The sequence below is a fragment of the Ursus arctos genome, unplaced genomic scaffold (genome assembly GCF_023065955.2).
Source record: "Ursus arctos isolate Adak ecotype North America unplaced genomic scaffold, UrsArc2.0 scaffold_14, whole genome shotgun sequence".
Lineage (NCBI taxonomy): Eukaryota > Metazoa > Chordata > Mammalia > Carnivora > Ursidae > Ursus > Ursus arctos.
The window spans coordinates 43,754,976-43,782,600 of record NW_026622808.1 but is presented as its reverse complement, the minus strand read 5'-3'; the positions used below and the strand labels follow the sequence as shown (position 1 = coordinate 43,782,600).

The 27,625-nt window shown below is 43.1% G+C and overlaps 1 protein-coding gene across 1 annotated transcript in view; it reads left to right on the top strand.

The window, feature by feature from the left end:
- CADPS (calcium dependent secretion activator) overlaps window positions 1-9,246 on the top strand; it is a 793,408-nt gene extending 784,162 nt beyond the window's left edge. Inside the window, exons 37-38 of the mRNA XM_057311862.1 lie at window positions 4,583-4,687; window positions 8,024-9,246. Coding sequence (XP_057167845.1) covers window positions 4,583-4,687; window positions 8,024-8,203 — 285 coding nt within the window. The 3' untranslated portion in view covers window positions 8,204-9,246. The remainder of the gene's footprint in view (window positions 1-4,582; window positions 4,688-8,023) is intronic.
- The last annotated feature ends 18,379 nt before the right edge of the window (window positions 9,247-27,625 follow it).

Genomic DNA, 27,625 nt, shown 5'->3' with positions numbered 1-27,625 from the left:
TGCGTGGGTCGGGAGAGGGCAGAGTGGGAGAGAGAAGGACAAGCAGATTCCATGCTGAGAGCCACTCAGAGCTCCATCTCAGGACCCTGAGATCATGACCTGAGCTTAAACTAAGAATCAGACGCTTAACCAACTGTGCCACCAAGGCGCCCCTTTGCTAAATTTTATTGAGTGCTTAATATGTGACAGTAACTCTGCTAGGCACTTTACATAATTATTTCTTTTAATGCTCACAGTAATCCTCTGATGTAGCTACTGGTATTAACCCCAAGAGGAGACTGAGGGTCAGAGAGTTAAGTAGCTCGTTTGAAGGTTATCTAGCTAATAAGTAGCCAACCCAAGCTGAAGCTGTAACTTGTCCACACAAAGTTTGAAAAATCACTCATTATTCATCTGAATCCTTTTAATCCAATATTAAATCTAGGTCAGTATAGTTAAAAATGTGCTTTATGCACCCAGGATGGACGTAGAGGTTTGGGTGATGATCTACCACAAACACTTTACAACGGAATTGCTAAGAGTTAGTCTGTGTCCTGTAAGACACGTGCATACAATTCCAGAGGTATTCCAACAGGAGCCATTTTCTCCACCACTACATGGCTTTCGGCGGTCACTTGCTCGGCTTTTTCCCTTGTTTTTTGGCATTTCTTAGTGTGAGAGAAAGAGAGAGAAAAAAAGCATAAGAGAGATGATGGTGATGGTGCTGAAGATATGAGTGGTGATGGTGGCGGTGGTGGTGGCAGCAACTCATTTCTCGAGGCCTTATTTTGTGCCAAGTGTGGGGCTGAGAGCCTTGCTAGCATAACTTCCTTGCGTCATCAAAAAGCCTATGAAAAAGGCTGATTAATCGCCATTTTCTGATCAGGAACAGTGTCTTTGAGAATGTAAATAATTTGCCGAAGATCACAAAGCCAGGGAAAAGACAGGTGAGGCCTTTGCTGGTAAAGACTACATTGTAAAAAGGAAGAAAGAAAGATTAAATGACAGAGTCTCAAAGCAGGCTTCCAGCTCCCCCTCAACAGAACTCTCAGATCTGGTTGGCGCTGCTGGAGAAGTCCCCAACTTTCCGAGGGACTTCCTTTGGATGGGCATCCTTTTGGGTTCCAGCTTTCAAACCCTTACCGAATTATCCCAGAGAATACTTTAAAGGGGCCCCAGGTACTGAGGATTTTATTTCTCTAGGATGAAAGTAACCTTATTTAGGAAGTTTCCAATAAATATACCTGAACTTAAGGGGAGGCTAAAGGAGTTGTGATTATACTTAAATACTTAGTTTGTGTGGTCAGCTCACAATTTTTATCCTAGGGTTTAGAGTGCATTTTATCAAAATTGTTAGGATGTTTCTGGAAAAGGCTTATCTGAACCTAAGACAAAACAAAATGGGGAGACCTTAAAATGTTTTATTTCCTGGTTTGAAGAACTCTAACAGATCTGCTTTGTTAGGCTCAATCTCAAATAAAGCAAACCTGAATAATAAGCACCACAGGAGAACAAGCAGGACCAACCCAGATACCCAGTAATGTGCCGGTAAATGTTTAACAACTGGCTTTCTGGAGGGAGAATGCCCTGGTTTGTGGCGCTTGCCAATTTCCATGGTGTAAAAACTCCCACTAAGGCCTATTTCTAGCTGTCAATGCAAAATCCTGAGTGTGGAGTTGGAAAGAGGTGCACACCCTCAGCTCTCCTGACCAGCACACTCTTGGGCCCCGCCCAGGGAGGAGTAACTCGATGATCAGCTATTTTAGTCCAGTGCCCAATCCTGCAGAACTTCCACTTCAGGACTCACTGGCTACGTGACCTTGGGCAAGTCACTTTACCTCTCTGGGCCTTTGTTTGCTCCTCTACAAAGGGTAACGGGGAAACTCTTTTTCACCTCTAACATTTTAAAGTTCTAGAAGGCAGTGACTCTTGCTTCCTCCGACATCCAAATGCCTTTAAGCGCCTTTCTGGAAAACCAAGTTAGCGCTGTGTCGCGTCCAAGTTAGCGCTGTGTGCCTCCAATTTCATCTACTGAGCATAAGGTTTGGAAAGGAGTGACTTACTCCCTTTTGCCTCTTGAAATGCGTAGCCAATGGGGCATCATACATTTTTTACACTTCTTTTGCTAGATGTGAGATCCAGGAGGAAAGGCATGGATGTTCCAGGGCTTTCTTGTTCTCCTGGGGTGGGAATCAGCAAGCGTGATACACTGATCCATTGCTGTACGCATTTCCTACCTCCCTACCCTTTCCGCAGCAGAGAGAGAGGATTCAGAGTATCCTACCTTTTTGTTTTTGTTTTTTATTTTTTACTCTCTAAAAGCCATTTACAAGAATAGGAATTATACAAAGCGGGGGTCGTTATTCTTTTTTCCCCTGAAAGGTGGCACGTCTCTCAGCAAAGAGAAAAAGGCATGTTGCACAAGGCTTGCTGGCAGTGATATCAGCCAGCGCCGGTTTGCCTGTTGTCACAGCCAAAGCAAAATGCCACCTCTGCCTAGAAGCCAGAGTGCCACATTCCTCTTTTGTGTCCCTGAGATGCACCCATCATGTGTCTAGGTTTGTAGGTTTGGCCAGGAGGTCCCCACGTTCTTTGAAGGTCATCTTCCAACCTGAGGAGGTGGGGTGGAGGGGGGAACCGATGTTTGTGACTCTCGAAATACTTTATTGCATGTTAGATAAAGCCCAGCAAACAGAATTTGAGGGCTGGGGTGAACACAAGAGAGCCCCCAGTTGCTGAGAGTAAGGGAGGGCTGCAGGAACACCAGTGACCCAGTGGTATTTCTGTCCTCAGACCCCGTCTTAAAACACCCAGATGCAGTGAGAGCAAAAGCTCCAGAATCCCAAGGCAGGAGGTGCCAAAAACACTCCCCATTAATCACTCCCCCACCCCCCAAAAAAGTTTCAGTAAAATGTTCTCACTCCTAGAGGGGAAAACCTGTCCATGCCTGAAGCAGCTTGACCCGGGCAAACCCCCTCCTACATGGAGTGAACTGTGAATCTCAGGGGAAAAAATCCCCACCCCCCACCCCGCCTGCTCCCTGGGGAGGGACAGAAGGTTCCTGAAACTGTCAGTTTCGCCTCCATGATCTTTAAAAGAGCAGAAGTTGGCTGTGAGGCTGCAATGCCGCCTTGATTGGGGTAGTGTGGTCTCTGTTTGCGGCTGGGCTCCAAGGAGAGCCACAATTGGCTCTGATGAGGAAGGAGCCTAGAAATGAAAGATTGCAAAGAGGGCTTCTGAACGCCATGGCTGAGACTGTGTCGTTTCTTACAAGGTGAAACTTGGCAGTTCTACCTTGCAAGTAAAAACCCAAATTAATTTTTTTTAAAAGAAATTAAGTCAGAAACAAGGCTTCAGAAAAACTGTGAGTGTTAGGCATAAACTGATTTTGGATGATCTTTAGGTGAGAAAGGGTGGAGTTACCATCAGAAACATGTTTTTATTTATGCTTTTCAAATCCCCACTGGTGTGCAATGTGTGCGCGTGTGCGTGTGTGCGCGCGTGCGCACGTGTGTGTGCATTGGTTAGCATGAGAGTGTGCATAGTCTCGGTTCTCTAACCACTCTTTTTTTCTCACATCTTTTCTGTGCACAGTTCATATAGATGCCCCATAAATAAATATATAGGTCCATCCACACCTTTTCATTTTATTTGTAAATTGTTTGGTATAAGCGGCAATGCGTAATGAAACCTGGTGAAGTTTAAAAGATTAGATTTTTTTTTTCATACTGACACTTCCTAACACTGTTCATATGTCTCCGAGTGAGATTTATGAATATATGAGCAGTACTGCAGAATCATACCGCACCAGAGACTTCCTGCGCCACAGGGGTGGCAGTCTAAAGTGACACAGCTTCAAGCATTTTTCACAGACAAGAAGCAAAATTTAACCCCCTTAAGGGGAAGTATGATTTCAACAGCTTGAAATGAGCTCATTTGTAGATGGTTTTTTTCTCTCATCTTCCATAATTTTTTGGTGTTAAGATTAAAACAGATTGCACAGCCAACGTAAGGGCACAGAAGCTGCCCGGAGTACGATTTGGCCCTTAAAGAGAAACCTTCTTCCTTGTCTCGATCCCAGTGCCCCCAGTAGGGTAGAGGAAGGTAGACTTCGCCCTCAATTCATAAGGCTCTCAGCCCGATTCCCAGCATTGTCGTCCGCAGACAGGGTCTGGATTTGTCAAAAGGTAAGTAGCAAGTGACATCAGTTTGTTCTGTGGAGAAACCCCCATCTCCCCAAGCATCTGAAACAGTGACATTAGGAAATAATCAGTGACTTGAGTCTCAACTGAGTAAAATTGACCAACAAAAAGGAGAATCAGAAGAGCGAAAATGGCCTATGTGAATTGACCGTGTAGGAGATGTTAAGAGTGGAAGAGTTCTGTGTTAGATTCAAAGTCCAAACCCACCTCTTTTTAGGCTGATCTGGTACCTTGTGATTTTGTGTCAATTAATGTTCACGATTTGTCTCTGCTCTCAAATTCTCTTTAACCATTTAGTCTTTCCTTAGCACAGAGCAGATGCTCAAACATGGCCTGTTCCCTCTCTCCTCTGCAAATGCTTCGTGATGTGTTGGCTGGAGAACTTTTGTCTCTTTTTTCAGCAATGGTACAACAGCTCCATGAACGTGATCTGCACCTGGTTGACGGACCGGATGGACTTACAGCTTCACATTTATCAGTTGAAAACACTAATTAGGATGGTAAAGGTAAAAGAAAAAATAATTATTCTTCTTGGCAAATAGCTCACTGAAATACATTTCATTGTCAGGCTGCAGAACGTCCTTAACACAAAGAATATTGTTTTACATATAAAACAAGATGATTTCTAAAACAGCATCTCGTGCAAGAAAAACCTATGAAATCACTTTGGGATGCGTGGTTAATTTATTACTCAGACATCAAAGGAAAAATTGACAAAAAGGAATTTAATATTTTTTCCAGGCTGGAAAAATACTTTATGTATCTGTCATGCAAAAATACTGCAGGGGCCCTCGTGCCCTGTGCATTAGACTTTCAAAAGCTGGTTCGGGTACCATTATGCTAATCACATAATTACCAATTTCATTTATGGTTTAATTAAATAAAATTTTGCCACAATTAATGTAATAGAAATATTTACCTCCAGCTATTTCTAAATATGTCCTGTGATCGTTATCAGGATGCAAATCAATATTGTTCTCGTAGTTAATTGAAGTAGTTTCTCTTACGATGCGTGTATACAATCAAATGGAAAGGATCACAAAGGTGAGATAACATACCCTGAAAGTAGCTTTTTTCCCTGTTCTTGTGTGTGTGCCTTGGACTAATGATAATTATTTCAGCGTGAAATCTCAGTGGTTTACATGAAATAATAAGATCACAGAAGGGGGTAAATACGTTTTTGATCATTTCAGTTTCCATTTGATGCTTCACCATAGAGGGTTTTAAAACATTCGTGATGCAAAAATCTCATTCAAAGCAGAAAGTGTCTTTAAAAATATTTTAACAGTAAAACGTAGCTGAATTTCTATTTCTTAACCTTTTGCCAGAAGTCTCCCCCCCACCCCCTACCCCCTCCATTCCCCGCCGCCCGCCCCCACCCCATTTCTTAGTCTCTTTAGGATTAGCACCATTTCATTGAAGGTGCTCCTCTACCCCAGTGCTGACTTAAAACCAATTACTGTTCTGTTGAGTGTAATTAAAGAGAATTATTATCATCTGCATTTGATCTCACAAAGCGTCTGCCCAGGGAAGGTTACAGACAGCCGCGTACTACAGCTCTTAAAAAAGAAATGTAAGCGCTCGGACCATAGACCCAGCCTAATTTTCATATTTTTTAAATTTCAGTTCCTTAAGGCAAGCTCACTAGCCACTGCCTGACTACTTCAATTCCATTTCCTGGGTATAAATAAATTCTTTGGGGGCATTTTTTTATTTGACCCTTACCGGGTGGACATGAAAAGAAGACGTTAATTTTAAGATTTTAAAATATGTATCTTCCCATTACTGCTATTTCTAGATCTATGTTGGGAATATGGAACTAGCAATATTTCATTAAGGAAAAAATGTAAGTCTGAGAGAGGTTTCTTCTTAGCCTTCTGCCACACACACACACACACACACACACACAAAACCAGACATGAACCACAGGGAAGGGACAGCAATGTCACTGGCCAGAGAACGCCGTTCACTTTTGCCAGAGACGGGCTCAACATAACTAGTGTCCCAACACACAGGTACGAAGTAGAACGCACCACCTCTTCACCGAGCACATTAACCAGAGGTCCCCTTCCCCGAGGCAAACTTCCAAAGACAGCTGGCTTTCTTTCCTACCTCCACATCCATTCCCTTCATTCCTCCATTCATTCATTCATTCTTCAGCAAACATTTATTCACTCATCCAACACTGGTTAAATATTAGTTGAATATTACAAGATGTATATTACAAGATGGAGAATTTTAAAATGACTAGATATGGCCCCTGTCTGCAGGCATTTAGAGTTGAGTTGGAGAATGCTGTTCTGGCATTTGAATAAAGGGGAGAATACTCAAGTGCTTCCTACCTTTCTTTTTCCCATGATACTCTGGCACCAATTATATTATCTTAAGTGGAAACAGAACAACTGCTTGAAAAGTACAAAAAAAAAAAAAACAAGTTAACTTTCCGGATATCTGGTCTGCACCATGCCTAGAATGTACTCAGCCTCCTACCCTTTCCCGTCAAGGTGAGGACAAGTCAGGTAGCTGTCTAGCTACCTAGGACAGCCTTGCAGTTTGATCCCTAATTAGGAGGACCTATTAACTTAGTGCCGAAATCAGATTACTTTTACAAAGGAAAGAAGGTGCTGTGATTAATCATGCTGAGACAACAGGTATAAAGAGGACACGTGGTCATCATACTCATAATCTGATATCGTTGGACTTCACTGAGCCAAACTGCATTCTCTAGTTAACTCTGCAGTCATTACGACATGTGACCTTCAAGAGGGGTTGACATTGTGATTGTTGATACTAGGATTGCATTAGATGGACGACAAGAAATGGAAGTCACCATGGGAATGCACCGAAGTATGTTAACATTCCTTCTCATGCCCCTTTAGCAAGTGTCCCGTATCAATACAAGAAACATACAGCAGAATCAGTAGCTGAAATGATATGCAGTGTGATGAGAAAAGTTGTTAGAGAGAGACCTTTTTCCAAAAAAATGTTAAGAAGTAGACAACAGCCAGATGCTTCTGGTCATGTTCAATTAACGCTAAGGGATTTCTAGAAAAAAAAAAACAAAAAACAAAAAACAATCCCTGGGATACCTCAGGAAATCCAAGAGAAATCGCCTGAAGGAACAAAGAAAGAATTTGTGGTACAGTAATACCAAGCCATTGTTCTTGAAAAAGAGCCAAATTTCTTCCCCGAGACCATGAAGTTGTGAACGGAATAGATACACTTCTTTCCCAGGGAGATAAGAAATGAATCACATGTCTGCAACATATTGATGAGGCATTAACGCTCCATCTTCCCTGTAATTGTTGCTGCCCATACTAGGTTTCATATACCAACATACATATGTCTGTCTTGTGAATGAGACGGAGGGATATGCAGTTACAAGCCTCAAAAATATTAAAGACCAGACTGCAAAGGAAATCGCAAAATACCACAATCAGTTGATCCATTATTTATGTGTTATGGCCCCTTACACAGTCTATCATATTATACCAACCTAAGAGAAAGAACCAGACCAAAAAAAAAAAAGAGAGAGAGAGAGAGAGAATCAAAACAATCATGGAACATTTCCCTTTATGGAACTGAATAAACACAAGCTTATGTTCTTTGCTTTGTCTCAGCTAATACAGTTTATCCTGCCACAATTTCTCATTTTCTGTCATTCAGCGAATCTCAGTTTTCAGTACAAGTGAAATCTGAGCACGGTGGCTTTTCATTTGACAATGCATAAAGTGAGACACTTAGCCGAAGGTCAGCGTTCTCGCGCCCACACGTGCCTTGTGTCCTTTCCCTCCCTTCATGGAGATGAGATCTCTCTTATCACTGATCTTTTCCCTCCTTAGAAAACCTATAGAGATTTCCGATTGCAAGGGGTCCTGGACTCGACTTTAAACAGCAAGACGTATGAAACCATCCGGAACCGGCTCACTGTGGAGGAAGCCACAGCCTCAGTGAGCGAGGGTGGGGGCCTTCAGGGAATCAGCATGAAGGACAGCGATGAGGAAGACGAGGAAGACGACTAGAACGCTAGGGCCTGGAGTCCTTTAGGACAAAGTCCTGTAATCAATGCATGTCCTTAGTCTGTTAGTTAACCCCATTAGGGAATTTTCTGTCAACTACCATGCCCATGAGATGTTTACCAATACAATTGCCATTTTAGCTACGTGGTACCAAGATTAGCAAATGACCTTCGACCCCACTGATTTCCTGATTCCATGTCTATATGTTTACAAGCAATATGGAGCACCATTCTTTAAATACTGTTCATGGGAAATACATAGTCCAACTGCTAGGTGCGTTCCTGTTCTCAGCAAAGTTAAATGATGCTTCATTAATGTACTGTGTATGCATTGACGGTAAATGGATGTGAGGGCGAGTATACCAAGTATTTCACTTCTTTGTTTCACATTACGTGGATGCCAGTTATGTAAATGAGACAATGAATTAATTTAATTAAGACACATAGATCTGCTTTGTTTTTTGGAAAACAAAAGGCAAGGCTCCGGCAACCAACTTCTGGTTCTTTGTGTTCCCCTGAAACGAAAACATGAACCCCTGGTTTCCTTCTTAACTCATCCTTTCGATGATCCGTATAGTTAGCCAGAAAAGGATGGCTACATATCAACAGATTGACCTCTCATTTGCTACAACAAGGGTGATCCCATCATGAGTTAACACCAAGCACAGTTCAGAGCAACTGTCTCTGTCAAAGTTTATCCTATTAAACGTTACATTTTGCTTTTCTGTTTCAATACCGTGTATGTAAAAAACCTAAATATTTAAATTACAACCCTAGACTATAAATGTGTTTATAATAAAATATGGGTATTTCCTTCAGTAGATTGTAACCATAATTTAAATTATTTTGTTTCACACTGTTTTTATATCGTCATGTACATTGCATCTTGGTCTGTGACTGCATGACCCGGGGGTCCTCTGCAGAGCTATTTCTTTCTGTGTAAAGTAGTGCATCCATCTTGCTTTTGCCTTATATAAAGCCTACAGTTATGAAAGTGTGGAAAACTGTGGCTTCTCAATAAATAACTATTCAGATGTCCTAAGAATACACTTCCGAGTCTTTTTTCTTCTGTCTCTTTTGAAAGCCAGAACTGAAACACACGCAAAGTGGGCAGAGGAGGGCAAGAACAGGGAAGAGGTCATGTCCTTGAAACGGTTGGAGGGGTGGTTTTCAAATGCTTGTCTCCACAAGAGACAGCCAAGAGTCCCACTAATTCCGACTCCACTAATTCAGAACTGTGGGCACTTGGACATGTTGGGCAGATTACGCTTGCATTATAGGATAAATAAGGGTCTGCTAAGCAAGAGAGTAGTGTAAACGAGAGAAATGTTTCTCCTGTACGAAAAGAAGGCCAACAAACTGTTTTTAAGCACTACTTTAACAGCAGTGTTTGCATTCAAACAAAGCGTGTGCCAATTATATATGATTCTTATATATTTGTTAAAGCATCTTACAAGATTCTCTAAGATACAGAGCACTCGTCTTGCTCCCCATTTCTTGTCGGCAAAATAATCACCCAGCTGTGAAACAAATCAAACATTTTGCAGCCTTATCTGTTTTATTTGTGTCTGTCACTAAACCAAGCTGACCTTTTCTCTTGGGGCTGACTGAGGTTTTGGAGAAGCGACGAATTCATCAGTAGGACCAGGTAGCCCAGTTGTTCTCTACCAATCAGCCCCTCTGAATAGTATGTCCTACTCTCTTTAATCCTTGAGGTCTGCAGGTACAAGTCCACAGTACTTCCTGCCCTTAGTGGGATTACAAGGATAACTCCCATTTATTGAGCAACTGTTCTGTACCAGGCATTCTGTATGTAATACCTCGTGCAAATCTCACAACCACCACAAGGGAAGAGGACTATTATTATCCTCATTATAAACAAACAAATTGAGGTCAGGAAGGTTAAGGTTACTTGCTCTGTGGTTACACACCCCCTCCTCACTCCATACGGAAACCTTAATCCAGAGACACTAGCGTTGAATTGGTAATACATAAATGGTGAGGGTATATCATTCAGGTGTGAAAAATCTTTGCCTAATGGCATCAAAAGGAGTCAGAATTTTTTAAAATAGATTTGTATTGCTTTTTTAGTTGCAAAGCTAAAATTTTTCTTTCCCTCAATTGTGAACAATTCAAAAATGTGCAAAGTAAAGAGAGAGTGTCTGCCCAGTGTATCGTATAGTTGGAAAGAGGAAGAAAATGCCCAGGAGCCCTGAAAGGGAGCTAAGTGAGTGAGTTAGAGAAACAACCAAAGCGCATGATCCAAAAGACACGAAGAAAAGCAAATCTGAAAAGACTGTGCCTTCAAAACCAGGGTAAAAAAAAAAAAAAAGAAAGAAAAAAAAAAGGAGAAGTCAGCCCAGCCCAGCACTGAGGGTCCTGGCGAACAGCATGCCCCAGCGGCATCCCTGGAAGAAAGGGCTGGGCAGAAGAAAATGATAGCAGACGAGATCAGAGAGAAAGAACTCACCAAGTTTTTAAGTCCCAAGTTATCTTGCGACGAACTTAAAGCCGAGAAGGAGACCATTTTGATATCTTGAGCTTTCTTTTTTCACTTACTTGGGACAGAATCTTAAGTTTTCTCTTCTTTCTTTTTTTTTTTTTTTTTTTTTTTTTTTTTTTTTTTTTAAAGATTTTATTTATTTATTTGACAGAGACAGAGACAGCCAGCGAGAGAGGGAACACAAGCAGGAGGAGTGGGAGAGGAAGAAGCAGGCTCCTAGCAGAGGAGCCTGATGTGGGGCTCGATCTCGGAACGCCGGGATCACGCCCTGAGCCGAAGGCAGACGCTTAACCGCTGTGCCACCCAGGCGCCCCAAGTTTTCTCTTCTTTCTTGTTATTTTATTTTCTTGTTAAAATGCAGTGTACACACAGAAGAGAGCACAAATCCTAAGCATGCAGGTCAATGATTGGACCTGAACAAAGTGAACACACTCTTGGAACAACTGCCAGGTCAAAAATAGAACATCATGAACACCTCCGGATACATCCATGCCCCTGGCCCTTCCCAGTCTCTACCCCCTCCTCACTCACAAAGGTAACCAAAATCCTGAATTTAAACCTTCATGTAATTAGAATCACAGTGTATATTCCTTTCAAGTCTGGTTTCTTTTTGCTCTACATTATGTTGTTGGTGTAGCTGCAGTTCCTTTCTTTCCAGTGCTCTGTAGGATGCATATGCCACAATGTATCCCTGTTCACACGTTGTATTTAGTTTGGGGCTATTAGGAGTAATGCCGCCATGAATGTCTTTGTGCGTATCTTTCAGTGCAGTTTCTGTGTCATAGGGTAAAGGTGTGTTCATTGTTTAGGAAATACTGCCGGTTTTCCCCAGAGGGTGCACCACATGCTACTCTCACCAGCAGAGTATCAGAGTCCCTTAATGCACCAAGGATTGTCACTCCTTTTAATTTCCATCATTCTGGTAAGTGGTGTCGTGGGTTATAACTGTAGTTCACTGATTACAAAAATAGAGTTGATTGCCTCTAAACATGTGTATTGGCGGTTTGGTTAGCCTCTCTTGTGAAGTACAGGTTTAAGTCTTTTTTCCTTTTTTTAAAAGAGGAAAATTCCAGAGTTCTTTGAAGGACTGGTAGGGAAGAGGCCATAGGAAAAAGTGCCAGATGGATGGTGAGACATGGAAATATAGAGAGAAATGTGAACCTGATGGAAAAGCACTCACTGTATCATCAGTCAGCCCACAAATCGTTGAGTACATACTGGCCAGGCACTGCTAGAAGCACCCAGGCTCTCTCTAGTGCACCCCCCTTCATCAGCCTGGGGGACTTTTCTAAAAGTCATCCCTCCTCCAACTAAAAGCATCCAGTGGGTCCCTTGATCATAGAATGAAGCCCAGATTCATTAAGGTGGCATGCATGGCCACGCACGATGTGACCCTCGCCTACCCCTCCAGCCCCCTCTGTTAACTCTGCTCTGCTGGCTCCCTGCGTTTCAGCTATCCCTGCCAACTTTCACCTCCTCCTATGCACCATGGTTCTGCCCTCTTGGAGGCCTCCATCCAAGCGCCTCATCTCACCCTTCAAATCCCAGCTAAATTTGGCTTCCCCAAAGAAGCCCTTCCAAACCCCACCCTCAGTTCAGCCTCCATGTCCCTGGTACATATTCTCCTAACCCTCTCTACTTCCCTTTCTTAGGATTCATCACACCCCTCACGAAGGGGTTCTTTGCATCATTACCCGTTTCCTGCAGCCTCTCTCCACTTCAGGAGGCTGTGGTCTGTGCCACCTTCCCTAATCTATCCTTACTGTATTCACTAAATATATGATTAATAAATAAAGACTGAACATACAAAAATGTAGATGATCTGGTGACTATTCTCTTAGAACCTTTAGTCTAGGTGATATGAATCTTCGAAAGCTTCATATGGACTACATACAGATGCAGAGGAGGGAGAAGAAAGGGAAGACTTCCTGGAGGAGGTGGGCCTTGAAGAGCACACAGGACAGCAAAGGACATGGACCAAAGCAGAGGGAGGTGAGGGGAATGTACCTCTTAGCCAAAACTCTTTTCTTCTCTGATAAATTCCCAGCACACAGAGTAAACACTCAACAAATACATGTTGATGTAAGGTATTAATGAATATGCTCAGTGTCTTAGGGAACCCAGCTTGCTGGAGACACTTATGCAGGGGTTTTGGAGCGATTAAGATGGGAGGAATGGATGAAGATTCCAAAAAAGGACACGTAGTTTAGTGTAGCTTGGGTTTGTTGGGCTAAATAACAGAGAGCTAAGCAGTATTTTTATTTTTTTCAAAATATTTAAAGAAGTTTTTTAAGTTAAAAAAATCAAATAAAGTAGAATTCTATGAAACAAAAAGTTGAAGCCTCTTCCTTCCCCAACCCATTTCCCCAAAGTAGCCATTGCTAACAGATGGGCATATATTCTTCCAAATATGTTCAAATCATATCCAATATCCAATTGGATATATTTATATATTTTATATATTTATATATTTTTAAATATATTCTCACAAGTGGGACTCATCCTGAGCACACTAAGGCAGATCACATTTTTCGTTTATCAGTGTAGGGTCATTTTTACCTCTGCACGTAGAGATTTTCTGTATTACTCCTAATGGTTGCGCTGTCTTTAAAGAGGTTGTCTGGTCAAAGGAGAAACAAGAGGAAACTCCGGCGAAACGAAAATCCAGGGTAAAATGAGGGTGGACAAAACAACGGAGGAAATGAGCCATCTGTGGAAGTGACCCAAGAGACTGTTTGAAAAAAGTGACTGAAGAATTTCTGAAACACCCCAAATCGAATCCCGGTCGAACTGAGCTGTATTATAATGATCTGTGGGTGTGTCTGTCTCTCCGTTAGACTGCCAGCTTCTTGAAGTCAGGGACCGGATCCATTTGTGTGTACCAGTCTGGTGCTTGGGATACAGTAGGCATTCAGTAAATGTTGGCCGAATTGAATGGGTGGGCATCAGAGAGGCCCAAGAGTGTGGTCATGACCAAGAACACATGAACAAAATGGATTGCAACATACTCTGTCTATTAACAAAGAATGAATAAAGCCGAGAATCTTAGTGGCTCTAGGGAAGCCATCTACCTCCCCACTAACGTGAGCTGAACTTCTAGCACAGGCATGCATTTGGGTTTCTGTAGGAATTCTAGGAAATCAACCAATGAGGGTGGTATCATTATTGATTCTGCACAAATGTTAATATATTCATTTTCTTTAAACTTTAAAATCCAAAATAAGCATGTTCTTTGTGGCCAGTTTTTATCAGTACATGATTAACCAATCTGAAGTGAAATCAAATTATGCACGATTGTGCAATTCTTGGTAAACAAATTTTTATAAATCAGGATTCATCTTTTATTCGAGGTTGTTTTGCTTCTTCATCTAAATACGAAAATTATCATCTGTTTTCCTACTTCTGAAACCATGCATTTCATCTAAAGTTGTAAATCTGCATTTGTTGTAAGTAAGCAAAACACAAGGAAAGGGCCAGGATGGCGCAATCTGCCAGCGAGCCCTCTACCCTGAGGACAGCACGCCTCAGGTCAGAGAAAAACACTGCACAACAAATGCATCCCAGCCACCAGGGAACAGAGGGATAAAGCGATCACAGTTAAGACACCAACCACAAAATAACTAGAATGCAAAGGAAACAATAAGCCAAAGTACACAAATAGTTTTCTTTCCCAAGAATTGCTGGTGCAATGGCACAACGCAATTGTAAAGATGGTTAAGTTGGCATATTTCCCTCTGTCCATCATAAACGAGTTGGCTTGTTTCCTGGATGGTGAATACAATTGCAAAGAATAAACAAGGCTTTGCTGACATATCCAAGCAGGAAATATAATGGGAGATGGTACGGATTTCAGAGAAAGTGTTGGAAATTTGGGGATGTACTTAAAAGGAAATCAGAGGCAACAGGAGAAGGCAAACATGGGGGGTATTGGATGCAAAGACAACTACAGTTTACGTGGAAACTATAATGAGGTTTCAGATTCTCCTGTCACTACATTATAATAACCAGGACGGCTGAACCATACCCCCTACCTCACCTACCACCCAGCGCAGGTCTGTGAACACAACAAATTCTTCCACAGCATTTCTCGGTGCTATTACTCTCATTTTGAGCACCAAGTACCCTGCAACAAAAAGTCAAAGATAAAGATCATTGACTCCAAATTCCAGAGCATATGGAGAGTACAGACGTCACAATGTATTTGGAAAGTCGAACTTTGCAGAGGCCACTTTAATGAAACGCCAATCTCTACTTTTGTGATATCAAAAGCTGAGTTCCCAGGAAATGACTTTTGGCAGCATGAGGAGAACTCTTTCTCTCCAAAACTGAGAGAATAGTTATGATAAAATGATTCCAGGGGCGCCTGGGTGGCACAGTCGTTAAGCGTCTGCCTTCGGCTCAGGGTGTGATCCCAATGTTCTGGGATCGAGCCCCACATCAGGCTCCTCCGCTAGAAGCCTGCTTCTTCCTCTCCCACTCCCCCTGCTTGTGATCCCTCTCTCACTGGCTGTCTCTCTCTGTCAAATAAATAAATAAAATCTTTAAAAAAAAATGATTCCAGGCAGATTAATGTAGACTAGTGACTTTCCAAATCAAGGGAATGGGTTTCTTTCTGCATTGACAGCAAGTAAAACCATCTCTAATCCATTTCTTGTTCACCTCTTAGTCTGCAATTCTGATATCATACTTCAGTGATTTCTCAGACAAAAAATTTTTTCACTTTTAACATCTGAAATTGGATTTCATCTTCCACTGTAAGTAAACAAACTCACATTGCACTTGTCCTCTGTCACCACCAACTACCTCTGTGATGGGGCTGCTATGCACACAGTCTTGGGGGAATATTCCTGTGAAGAACGCAAGGAAAATGGGGTACCTGTCCCAGAGAAGAGCCTTCCACACGGTGAACTGAGGGCAGGGGCAGAACCAAGGACTGACTCAAGAGTGGATATGTAAGAAGTGCCCATTTCTCCCCAATACATAAAAGAAAGGTAATCCTGAGATGGGGAGGGACCAAGATTCTGTTAGGACAAAGGATAGGGGCTCAAACCACCCTAGTTAAATGTTAAAGGTAAAAGCTGGGGCCACAAGGATAGCAGGATGGAATAGAAGGTGGAGGTCAGGAGCACAGGCTCTGGTCCATTCCACACGGAAGGTTTCCAGCTAGGGTGGCTGAGGCCGGCCAAGCCTCTGAGGGGGACTCAGGCACCCCTCTCCCTTCACCCCTGGAGAAGGCAGACCACCCCGTGCACCCCTGCACCAGCACTGCGAGGGCACCCCTTTCCCCCATCAGTGGGAAGGTGCTTGTTGGCAGAGCATTCAGTGTCAAAGTGAAGGGCCTGCAGGAGAAGACAGGCATGGGCTCCCCGTAACAATGCCTGTGGTCAGGGAAAAGGATGACTTAGCGGCCCCTTGAGCTTTCCAAAAGACATGCTGTGGACTGATTTGATGCAATAGATGTAAATAACCCCAAGAGCAAGGAAATAATAAAATGTAGTCAAGGGGGAAAAAGCACAGGTTCCTGAGTCAGGCTGAACTCGGTCCAGATTTCAGACGATTGGTGATAATCACTAGCCATGTGACCCATGTGACCAAATTATTTAATTGCCCTAGGCCTCAACTTTCTCGACTATAAAATAGAAATAACTAGAAGAGTCCCCTAAGCATTACCTATGGTTATAAGCTCATTGGGTTACCATCAAGATTAAATGTGTTCATGCATGCAAAGTACTAAAAAAACAGCATACATGCTAAGTGCTCAATACATGATAGCTAAGATTTTACTGATAATTTCTGTTAATTTAACTGTTAATTGTTAATTTACTGTTAATTTCTGTTAATTTCTTAAGCTCTTAAGAGCTTGCCACATGTTTCAGGCTCTGAGCAGGTAACAGGTATGGCCAGGTCAGAGCCCTTGAGAAGCCGGGTGCTGTTACTCCCCATTCCTGGTGCACTCTTCCCAAAAGAAGCGCTCCCGCTCAGCTGGGGATTGGACGGCAGTGCGCTGAGCAAGGTATGCTTACTACCCACTTGTTCTAGCATTTGTTTCTGTGCCTTGGAAGGGAAGAATTTGTCCCTCTTGTCCACATTTATTTGCATTCTCCACTTGCCTCTGACTGTGGACCTCAGTAAATAATTATTGAAGGAATTAATTAATGAGCAAATGAATTTCTCTCCCTGTCTCCTCTTCTTCATCATCACTGCTTTCATTTGGGTTTCCCTAGAAACAGACCCTGAGACAAGGATTCAAGTGCAAATGGTTTACTTGGGAGGTAATCACAGGAAACACTACTAGCAAGTTGGGGAAGGGGGACTGGGAGATGTCAGCCACTGAGCGGAGCTGGAGTTTGATCGGCCTGGAGAAGTCCGGGAGCCCCCTGCAAAGCAGACACGTCAGAGTTACCCCCCTGAGGTGTGTGAGAGCTGGCAGAGGGCTGACAGCCCTGGTCCTTCTTGCCGTTGGCCGAGGGCATCTGAGAGATGACAGGGAAGGGTATTTCCACGGACAAAGAAAATCCTGGTCCTCCCAGAAAGCCGTCAGGCAAAGGCAAGAAAGGCAGTGGGAAATCAGGCCTGGCTGGGAGGAAGTGCTAAGGACTAGGGGGAGTGGGCAGAACACCAACATAGTCTGCTACAAAGTGAGCCTTCTGCACCCCAGGGCAGAGACTGTCGACAGTGTTGGCCTGAGGACAGCCAGACAGAAACCACATTGCTCCTGCCAGGAACACGGCCTCACCAGGCTAGACTTGGAAGCCTCTCCTGAGCAGTGAAATACATTCTTGCCTTTACTACGATGGAATACAATGGAACCAGGAAAAAGAATAAAGTAGGGTTTGTTTGTTTTTCATGTAATAGTCACTATCATTGCATAGGTTTTTTTTTCCTTGAGTAGAGTTGACACACGATGTTACATTAGTTTCAGGTGTACAACACAGTGAGTCAACTTCTCTATACCTTATGCCGCGCTCGCCACAGTGTAGCTACCATCTGTCACCGTGCAATGCTGTTACACTGCCACCGTCTGTAGTCCCTCTGCTGTACCTTTTATCCCCGTGACTTCTTCACTTCATAACTGGAAGCCTGTATCTCCCGCTCCCCTTCACCCATTTTGCCCATCCCCCACCCCCTCCCCTCTGGCAACCATCAGTTTGTTCTCTGTATTTACAGGTAGAAAAAGGTACGTGTGTGGGGCACCTGGGTGGCACAGTCGTTAAGCGTCTGCCTTCAGCTCAGGGCGTGATCCCGGCGTTATGGGATCGAGCCCCACATCAGGCTCCTCCGCTATGAGCCTGCTTCTTCCTCTCCCACTCCCCCTGCTTGTGTTCCCTCTCTCACTGGCTGTCTCTATCTCTGTTAAATAAATAAATAAAATCTTTAAAAAAAAAAAAAAAAGAAAGAAAAAGGTACGTGTATATGTGCTGATACCACAAAATGTCCAAGATATTTAGTTCGGTCTTTTTTAAAAAAATCCATGGGCAGACCAACATTTAAAAGAATTTAAAAGTCAGGGTACATGGTGCAGTCGTTAAGCACCCAACTCAGTTTCGCCTCAGGTCCTGATCTTAGGGTCATGAGATTGAGCCCCGTGTCAAGCTCCACCCTCAGCACAGAGTCTGCTTAAGATTTTCTCTCTCCTGAGGGGCTCCTGGGTGGCTCAGTCATTAAGCATCTGCCTTCGGCTCAGGGCATGATCCCAGCGTTCTGGGATCGAGCCCCACATCAGGCTCCTCCGCTAGGAGCCTGCTTCTTCCTCTCCCACTCCCCCTGCTTGTGTTCCCTCTCTCGCTGGCTGTCTCTCTCTCTGTCAAATAAATAAATAAAATCTTTTGAAAAAAAGAGATTCTCTCTCTCCCTCTTCTTCTGTCCCTCCCCCCACCACTCTCGCTCTCAAATAAATAAATAAATCCTTAAAAAAATAATAAAAGAATTAAAAAGTAATAAGCAAATCGATCCATGTGTGTCTATGCGTATTTATATACACACATGTTTTCAAGAAATTAAATGGACGTTTGTCATCTTGGCCTCCCAGACTCCAAATCCAAAAACCCATGGAAGTCGAAGGGGAAAGACTGTTCCCTCTGCGTGCCCCTGACAGCTAGTAGGTGGCTAACAATGCTCCAGCTCAGGACGGTGCCTCTGAAGGAGGCCCTGAAGGCACTCGAGGACTTCCCCTGTGGCTGCAGGCCAGTGCAGGGCGCCCGGTGACGGGCCGTGAACCCAGAGCAGCTGCAGCCCACACAGAGCTGGCCTCACCTCCCGTGTCGCTTGGTTCCTCACTGAGCCTCTTCGCCAGCCCTCCCTGAGCAATTCATCAACTCCTCTTCTGACATCAGTTTCTGTTGCTGGTGACCAAGAGCACTGATCAATACAGGAGGGCTTCAGAAGAAACTGGGAGCAGCGGTGACCACCAGGGAAGGGGACAGCTGACCGTGGATGGAAAGGAGACATATTTTTCAGCACATAGTGTTTTATTTTGGTTATTTTAACCATGAGTATTTATTCCTTTTTTCAAATTAAAAACACTTTATTTTTTTAAAGTAATCTCTGTGCCCATCGTGGGGTTCAAACTCATGACCCTGAGATCAAGAGTCACTCTCTTTTTTTTTTTTTAAAGATTTTATTTGTTTCTTTGACAGAGAGATAGACAGAGCCAGAGAGCACAAGCAGGGGGAATAGCAGAGGGAGAGGGAGAAGCAGGCTCCCCACCGAGCAGGGAGCACGATGCAGGACTTGATCCCAGGACTCTGGGATCATGACCTGAGCCAAAGGCAGACACATAACGACTGAGCCACCCAGACACTCCTTTTTTTTTTTTTTTTTTTCACATGCTCTCTTGACTGAGCCAGCCAGGTGCCCCTCAAATTAAAAATACGTTATTTTTTTAAATGTTTATTTATTTATTTATTTTAGGGAGGGGGGAGGAGGGGCAGAGGGAGAGAGAGAATCTTAAGCAGGCCCCATGCCCAGCATGGAGCCCGACACAAAGCTTGATCTCACAACCCTGAGATCGTGACCTGAGCCAAAATGAAGAGTTGGACACTTAACCAACTGAGCCAACCAGGTGCCCCTAAAAAATATTTTAAAAGAGTGTTTTTTTAAATAAATTTACTTTTTAACGTGTTCCAATAGAGTGGCATCTGGACAAGAAGAATCCGGATTAAAGTATAATTCTAGTAGCAGGCACAGGATGGAAGGTTAACGATTACCCTCTTTCTTCTGCTCAGGTCCTCTGACCAGGGAGAGAATCTTAACCCGGAGTGTTTGTCTAGAACTCAGAAGGTCTGTGAACTTGAATAAGGAAAAAAAAAAAAAAGAGGCAGCAAACCACAGTAGCATCTGCAGTACCTGTGACTTTTTCACCTACAGAACTCTTAGAACTTTTCATATCATGTTCTAGTCATTGCGATATCTCGAGATATCTCTTACACTCCTCCGTACTTCTGAATTACCTTAGGTATTAGATCTGCCACTGATCTTATTTAAGGCATTAAGAAAAAAGCATACATATCTTTTTAAAAAAGATTTTGGTAACTGTATATTGATATGAATGGTCTCCATTGGAATTGCACATAGTTTATCTTCTGCATTTAAAAGCACTGGGAGATGAGGTCCACAAGCTTACCAGACTGTCAATGGGGTCAGTGGTGTATGTTTGCCACCACCCCCCCCCCCATACACACAGAAAGGTTGAGAACCTTTGCCAGAGCCCTTCATCATTCATTTCCCCATCCCACTCCTTGCTTTACCCGTTGTCTCTTTTCTTTTTTCTTTTACATTTGTTATAGAGACTAAGGGGTTTTGTTGATTTTTTTAAGTAAACTCTACCCCCAAGGGGGGGCTCAAATTCAGCAATCCAAGATCAAGAGTCACAAGTTCTACTGATTGAGCCAGCCAGACGTCCCCCTCATTGTCTCTCTTCTTAATTCTCTAACCTATAAAATGGAAACCGTATCCTATCCTTTTTCATACAAACCATGTAAGCTACACACTTTTAATTTCTTGAAAGAAAGTCAAACCACCAAACTGGTCCAAACAATTCAACAAATAGTAGTTTATAGTTTACTGCTTGAGGATATTAATATGTCATATTTTTGTGTTTCTACATAAAATGAGATCATGGCTAAGAGCAAGAAGTCTGGGGTTCCACCCTGGCTAGCCAGGCGTTTTGGTTTTGCCACTCAACAAACACGTGGCCTTAGACTAATCACTGATACCCACCAAGCCTGGTTTATTTCACCTGAAGATGGGGATAACCAGCCCCCCTACTTTATGGCTCACAGTGGTGATACAGTGATAACAATTGCTAATAACTGCTAGGCTCACAGTGCCTGGCTCATAATCAGAAATCAGGAACCATGGTTGCTCCCTGGGGAAAAAAGATTACATTTGGCCAAAGGGAGACTTGATTTCCACTATATTGAGGATTAGTGTACCATGTGATGTTGTTGCGATTCAGTAAGTGGTCACAATTATCGCTAGTGCATCCAAAAAGTCCATGAGTCCGGAAACACAAAAGTCAGACCTACTCATAACCTCCTAGGGGATCCATATTAATTTATTTACTCCTTTATGTTCTCTAGGTGAAAACTTGATCTAACCTGCAAACGTACATCAAAAGATAATACTTCCCATGCTGAACTATGTTAAATAAGCATATGCTCCAATTTAATTTAACCAGAGGGATAGAGATTTACTTGCTAGGGCTCGTCTTTCATTCCCCAAGCAAGCTCTTATTTATAGAATGTTAAGTTTCTCCCGTACATAAATTTGTACCACCTCCACTCCCACCCTCAAGGAACCTATGGAGGTGTGGGTGGGAGAGAGAATGAGAGCTAAAGGAAATCTTTATTCTGGAATTAAAATAAATATCTTCCCAATACCCAAGGAAAAGTCTGGGAAGCCTTCCTTTAGTTAAAAACTAGACATTTTTAAAAATATTAGTAAGGAAACTAAAAGCATTAGCATGCATTCCAGAACCACAGAGGATGGAAAGTCAGTCTGCCTCGGAACGAGTCAGTAACTAAGAATCTTGATCTGTGCTGAGCGTCATTACAGGACAGTAGGGAGAAAGTCTATATTTGTAAACCAGCATGAAGCTTATCCTGTGCTTAGACACTAACCACGTGTGGAAAAGAAATACACGTAGCACGAAATGCAAAGCTGCAAGGTGAGTTCAAGGGTGTACGTGGCAGAGACATAAAGAAAAGAGAGCATAATTCCTCCAGTCATTTGATTCATTCAACAAACCAAGTGTGGTTGTTGTCCACTGGTGTGGACACTCTGCTTGCTGTGAGGCGGAGACCGAAGCTGAACAAGAGAGGCCCCTGCCTAAGAGGAGGTCACAGGCCAGGGGGTTTAAAGAGCAAAAATGTACTCTCAAAGGAATGTTCAAGGAGTGGCAGAAAGAAGGGCAGCATCTTAGGAAGTGAGTTTTTAAAATTGCTAACACCACAGGGATGCTGTCAGCAAAATTCGGGCTATGAAAACTACAGAACAAAAAAAAAAACCTGAATTTTTTTTTTCAGGAAGTAAATTGCACTGGGAGGAAAAAAAGAGAGAGGGAAACAAATGTATAAATCAAAAGAGACTTAAAAGGCTTGACGATCATAATGGATGGACCTTGTTTGAATCATAATTTAAACACAGGATTAAAATATGACATTTATAAGAAAACTGGAAATCTGAACACCGGGTATTTGATGATGTTAGGGAATTATTGTTAATATTTTAGGTGATGGTAGTTAAATTATTTATGGATGACAAAATATTATGCCTGGGACTTGCTTTAGCATACTAGGAGGGCAGAGTAGCTGGGAATGTAGAGGAACTGGGATTGGCCTTGGACTGATTTTATTGGGGTTGGGTATATGGGTTCGTTATATTATTCTGTGCTCCCATTGAACACCCCTCATATTAAGGTTCAGTGGTTTTTTATTTAGGAGGGAAGATTCAACAGAAGTCACAAAGGTAAATGAAAAGCATGCAGTTCGCTGGCTAGGGAGAAGCTCAAATTTGGCATGAAAATCTAGCTCTTGTGAATAAATAATCCTCCACTATGTGCCTTCTTTCCTATTTGTGTGAAGAGTGGCTGGACCACTCTTCTTATCTGCTAGAACTTCCTCCTTCTGGTGCTTCTGATTCTTTTTCTAGGCATGGTGAAAGATTTGCACCAGTCCACCTGTTCTCAGGAGCGTCCCCCTTCTGGCCAGTGAGCTTGCTTTTACAAACATCTGTCCAAGGCCAGGGCACAATCCTTTGGGTGACTTTTGTGAGAGTGGCTGACCACCTTGGCTTCATTAGCCCAAGGCTCCCACTCATGGGGGTGCTATGCCTCCAGCTACAGGTCAGCACCCACATGCAAGACCTAAGGGGGAGCTCACCCAAGAAAGGACAGAGAGTCTAGAAGACATGAAGGGACCAGCAGCTTGCTTTCTGACTGGGGATTTCTGAAGAGCAAGGCTTCTCAAGGAACTGTTCAAAACCTAAAGCAAGCTGGCACCATTTTGGATGCCACAAAATATGTGACACTGGTCTCCCCTTTCTCTGGCAGATTCTCTCTCTGAGATACCCTTTCCCATATTTCTTCATCTCTACTGTCACCCAGGTCAGTACCATCATTTCTAAATTCCAAGTTCTCCATAACTTGGTACCTGAGTCCGTCCTGGGCAAGAACATATGGGCAGAAATAGCAGTGAGAGACCATTTGGGATCTATCAGATTTGTAAGGATTTCTTTTTCGGTGATAATGCCCAGTGTCAGTGCAGGTGCTGGGAAAGAGGCATGGTACCTACTTCTGAAAGGCAATTTGTCAGTTGAAATTTAAAGCTTAAAAAACGTGCATATCATTTGCCATAATAATTCTACTTCTGGGAATTTGTCCTATGGGAATTAGCTATGCACCAAATGTATGTATGGGAATGTTCCTGATGGGAGCTATTGCAAAAAAGAAAATGTGAACGACTTAAATATCCAATGATAAAGGACTGTTTAACTCAGCTACAGCCATATAGTGGAGTACTACAGAGACATGAAAATTATGTCTTAGTAGTATATTTAAAATGGGAAAATAGTCAAGCTATAATAAGTGGCAAAGCAGATTATAAAACAGTACATCTCATATGATGTCAACCCTGTCAGTACAGAGAAAGAATGTAAGCTAGTGCATCTGTGATTTCTCCATAGCAGGATATGCATACTTTCAATAGTCTTTTTAATCCTCTGCTTTTCCCAACATTTCTTCATTGATTACTTTTTAAATCAGAAAGAAAAAAAACCCCAGAGTTTTTATATACAAAAACAAGAAAGTGATTCTGGGCAAGCACCTGGCTGGCTCAGTCCGTGGAACATGTGACTCTTGATCTTGGGGTTGTAAGTTCGAGCTCCACCATGGGTGTAGAGATTACTTAAAAATAAAATCTTAAAAAAAAAAAAGAAAGTAATTTATTTGCCCTCTTCCTCCTCCTCCAGGCAGACTGAAGGACCATGGTTATGGGTAACATAATGGGTAATAATAATAGCGAACACCTGCGGAGTGCTTTCCTTGGCCAGTCACGGGTGCTTAAGTTTTGTGCATTTTCTCCTTTAGTCCTCGACACCCTGTGCCCAGGTAGATGTCCATCTCCTGCCAAAGCTGGGCAACTCCGGCTTGCAGAGAGGTTTTCCACCCTGCCTGTGGACACACAGCTGACTGATTAGCCAGGCTTCTAACTTGATCTGATTCCAGAACCCACAGTGCCACAAAGACACTCAGCCCTACAAAACCCAGCAAGGAGTTCCATACTGTGCCATAATAGCATGCTCCAGGGAGACCCTAGTCCATCAGACCAAAATCCTATCTCTAGAAAAATCACCAGGCAGTAGGCTGCAAAAGGGGGAGTTTACCCACCCATCACAGATGCCTCCAGAAACCTGTTCTTTATTAGTTCAGCCTGCCACCTCTGTTGGAACGGGAAGTTTCTTATATTTTCTAACTTCCCTGTCAGGTAGTTCTTTGGATATGCTTTTTTAACTTTTTCCCTCTAACTGTCCTCTTTGAGAATCTTAGACCAACCTAGCCGCACCCATTAGCCGTTCTTCATTTCTGGGCCTGGTTTATAGAAGGTATTGACGCATGCCTATTGGTTGAATGGAGTATAAGCTGCATCCGGGCAGGGATCGTGTCTATGTCCGCAAGCACCGTATCCCTGGCATCTAGAGGGGCTCAATATAGAAAATCTCAAGATAGGTGTGCTGGCTAACTAATGCATTAATTATATCACCTTGGGTCTTATCTCCTCTCACTCTGTCAGGACCAGAGAATTATTTTTAGTCTATCTAAATTAGAGCACCAGTCCTTACCTCCTCACTCCTCCCTTAATTGCTTTAGTTGCAGGTTCATGGTATCGTTCTTAGAGTGCTGAGATCAGATTTGTAACCAGTGCCACTGGCAGAATTCACCAGAGATTTGCACAAAAGGATTGTCAAGTATTTGGTTTGATTTCTGTATCCCAAGGCTTTTTCCTGCTAAAATAAACTTCGTCACCCTCTCCCAGAGCAAAACCGCTAGTTCTGCTAACTGGGTCACTTGCCAGAGAGCCAAGATTCTGTCTTTTTCCCCCTGGTCTTGTGTAGGGCCAAGACCCAGTGAGTTGAGCTCTAAAGACTTGCCAAGGCTTTCTATTAATGCCAGTTCGTACCATCATCCCGTACCCCACCCTCCCGCCTTCAACCAGACCCTCCACCTCCCAAAGCAACTTGCCAGGTTGTGTCTCTGGAAAGTTCTCAAGGCAGTTCCTGGCCTGACATGTTTCACCTGGTGCCCTGGGCAAAGAGTACAGGTCCAAGGTCAAAGCTGCCATCCTTCCTCTGAGGTCGTGGGTAAGAAAAAGGCTTCAAATGAAATCCCCTGATTAAGCCAAGCATTCTTGAGCCCATGGCAGGTTCCCTGGGAAGTTGGATCAGTGGTCCAGGCTCCAAAGACAACTGTGTTAGGAGTTTGGATGCAGCTTGTTTTTTAAAAGTCTATATGAGAGACCAGTTAACTAATGGGATTGTCTGGTCTAGAGGAAGAAATTCAAAGAGCATTACTCAAGAGGCAGGTGAGCATTGTCTTTTTGGGGATCTGGGGAAGGGGGCAAGTCAGACAACTTCATGCTAATTATTCACTTATTTAACAGATATAGAGATATTAGAGACATAGAAATGTGATCAAATAGGTGTATTTAACAGATACGTGAAAGTATAACAAATACAAAGAAAATATTCAAATAGTAAGTGTACAAAGTTTGATAAGTATCCACAAATTAGAACCCAAATCAGGAAATAAACCCTTGCTAGCACCTCAGAACCCCCTGCCTCGTATCCCCCAATTTTGCCTATTTTTGAACTTTTAAAAACGGAATCATGCAATATGTAGCCTTTTGGATCTGTTTTTGTTCAGTATTGTTTATGATATTCATTGATGCTATTTAGTGTAGCAGTGGTCTGCTGATTTTTACTGATGTATATAGTATTTCACTTTGTGACCATACCATTATTTACTTACCTATGAGTTCCACACTTGATGGTTATTCAGTTTCCAGTTTAGGACTATTACCAACAGCACTGCTATGCACATTCTAGTCCACGTCTTTGAGTGAACATAGGAACACGTTGCCGTTGAGTATATATTTAGGAGTGGAGTTGCTGGGTCCTAAGGAATGCAAATATTCAACTTGAGTAGATACTGCCACCAGTTTTTCAAAGTGTCCCAATTTACACTGAGCCAGCCGTTCAGGCTCATTGCTTAGCTCTGGGTTTTTAGTATGGTGGTTAGGAGCACCGGTTCTGAAAACAAACTCTTCCCAGTTACATGACCTTGGACATGCTATCGAGCCTCCAAGAGCCTCAATTTTCAAATCTGTATAATGGGCATATGACTACATACTTCATAGGAAGACGTGAGAACTGAGTAATAGTGGGTATTAGCTTAGTACGGTGTGGCATGTAATGGGCCCTCAGTAACAAGTAATCAGCTACTGATTGCTACCCTAGCTTAATTCCCAAAGAGAGAGGGTCTGTGTGAGGGAGGTAGCAAGGGAAGCAGCAAGAGGCTGATTCATTCTGGATGGAGCCCTACTCAGCACCTTTGCAGTTGGCATTTTGTCTTTACCAAAGTCGACCTACAAACTACCAGGTGGAGCGCTCAGACGGAAACCTTGACCCAGGAGCGCAGAAGATGGGATTCGGCGAACAGCGGAGACCTCAAGAAACCCGGGCTGGGAAGAACTTTTTGCCTGCACACCTGGGAAGTGCCTGTCAAAGCCAAACCAAACCCAACCACCCACCAAAGGAGAGAATGGAGAGTTTTGCTTCAAAGGTGATCATAGCATTTCAGCTTCTTATCCAGCGGACCAGCCAACACAGACCTATGCTGCCCGGCAAATTTCCAGAAGTTTGGACGAATCTGAAATCAGTTCCTCTCAGCCCTTTGCCCCTTCCAGTCCTTCCTTTTCCCTGCCGGCTGAACTCCAGCTCTCAGCACTTAACACTAATACCTTTGGGCAGCCTCCACCGCGGAGTTTAACTAGCTGCCAAGTTAAATAACGCCGAGGATCCTAAGCCATCTTCCCAGGAAGTCAGAAACATTCAGCACCCGAATTAGGCAGGGCCAGCCACTCACCAAAAGTCCTTTTAATCTCATATGTGTGTGTATACGCACACACAATACGTGTGTATTACACACACATACATGTATGTATATGTATGTATATGTGCGTGTGATATATATATCAATTGTTCTTCATAAATGATTGTTTCCTCGGGGTTGCACAGCAAAACCGCATCGCAAGAGGAAAACGCATTTGCGTGGGGCGCCTGCCTTCCCACTGCGCCTCGCAAAATGACACGTCCGCTGACAAATTGCGCGAGGGTACTGGATCAGATTCCTAATTAAATGGCATTTCT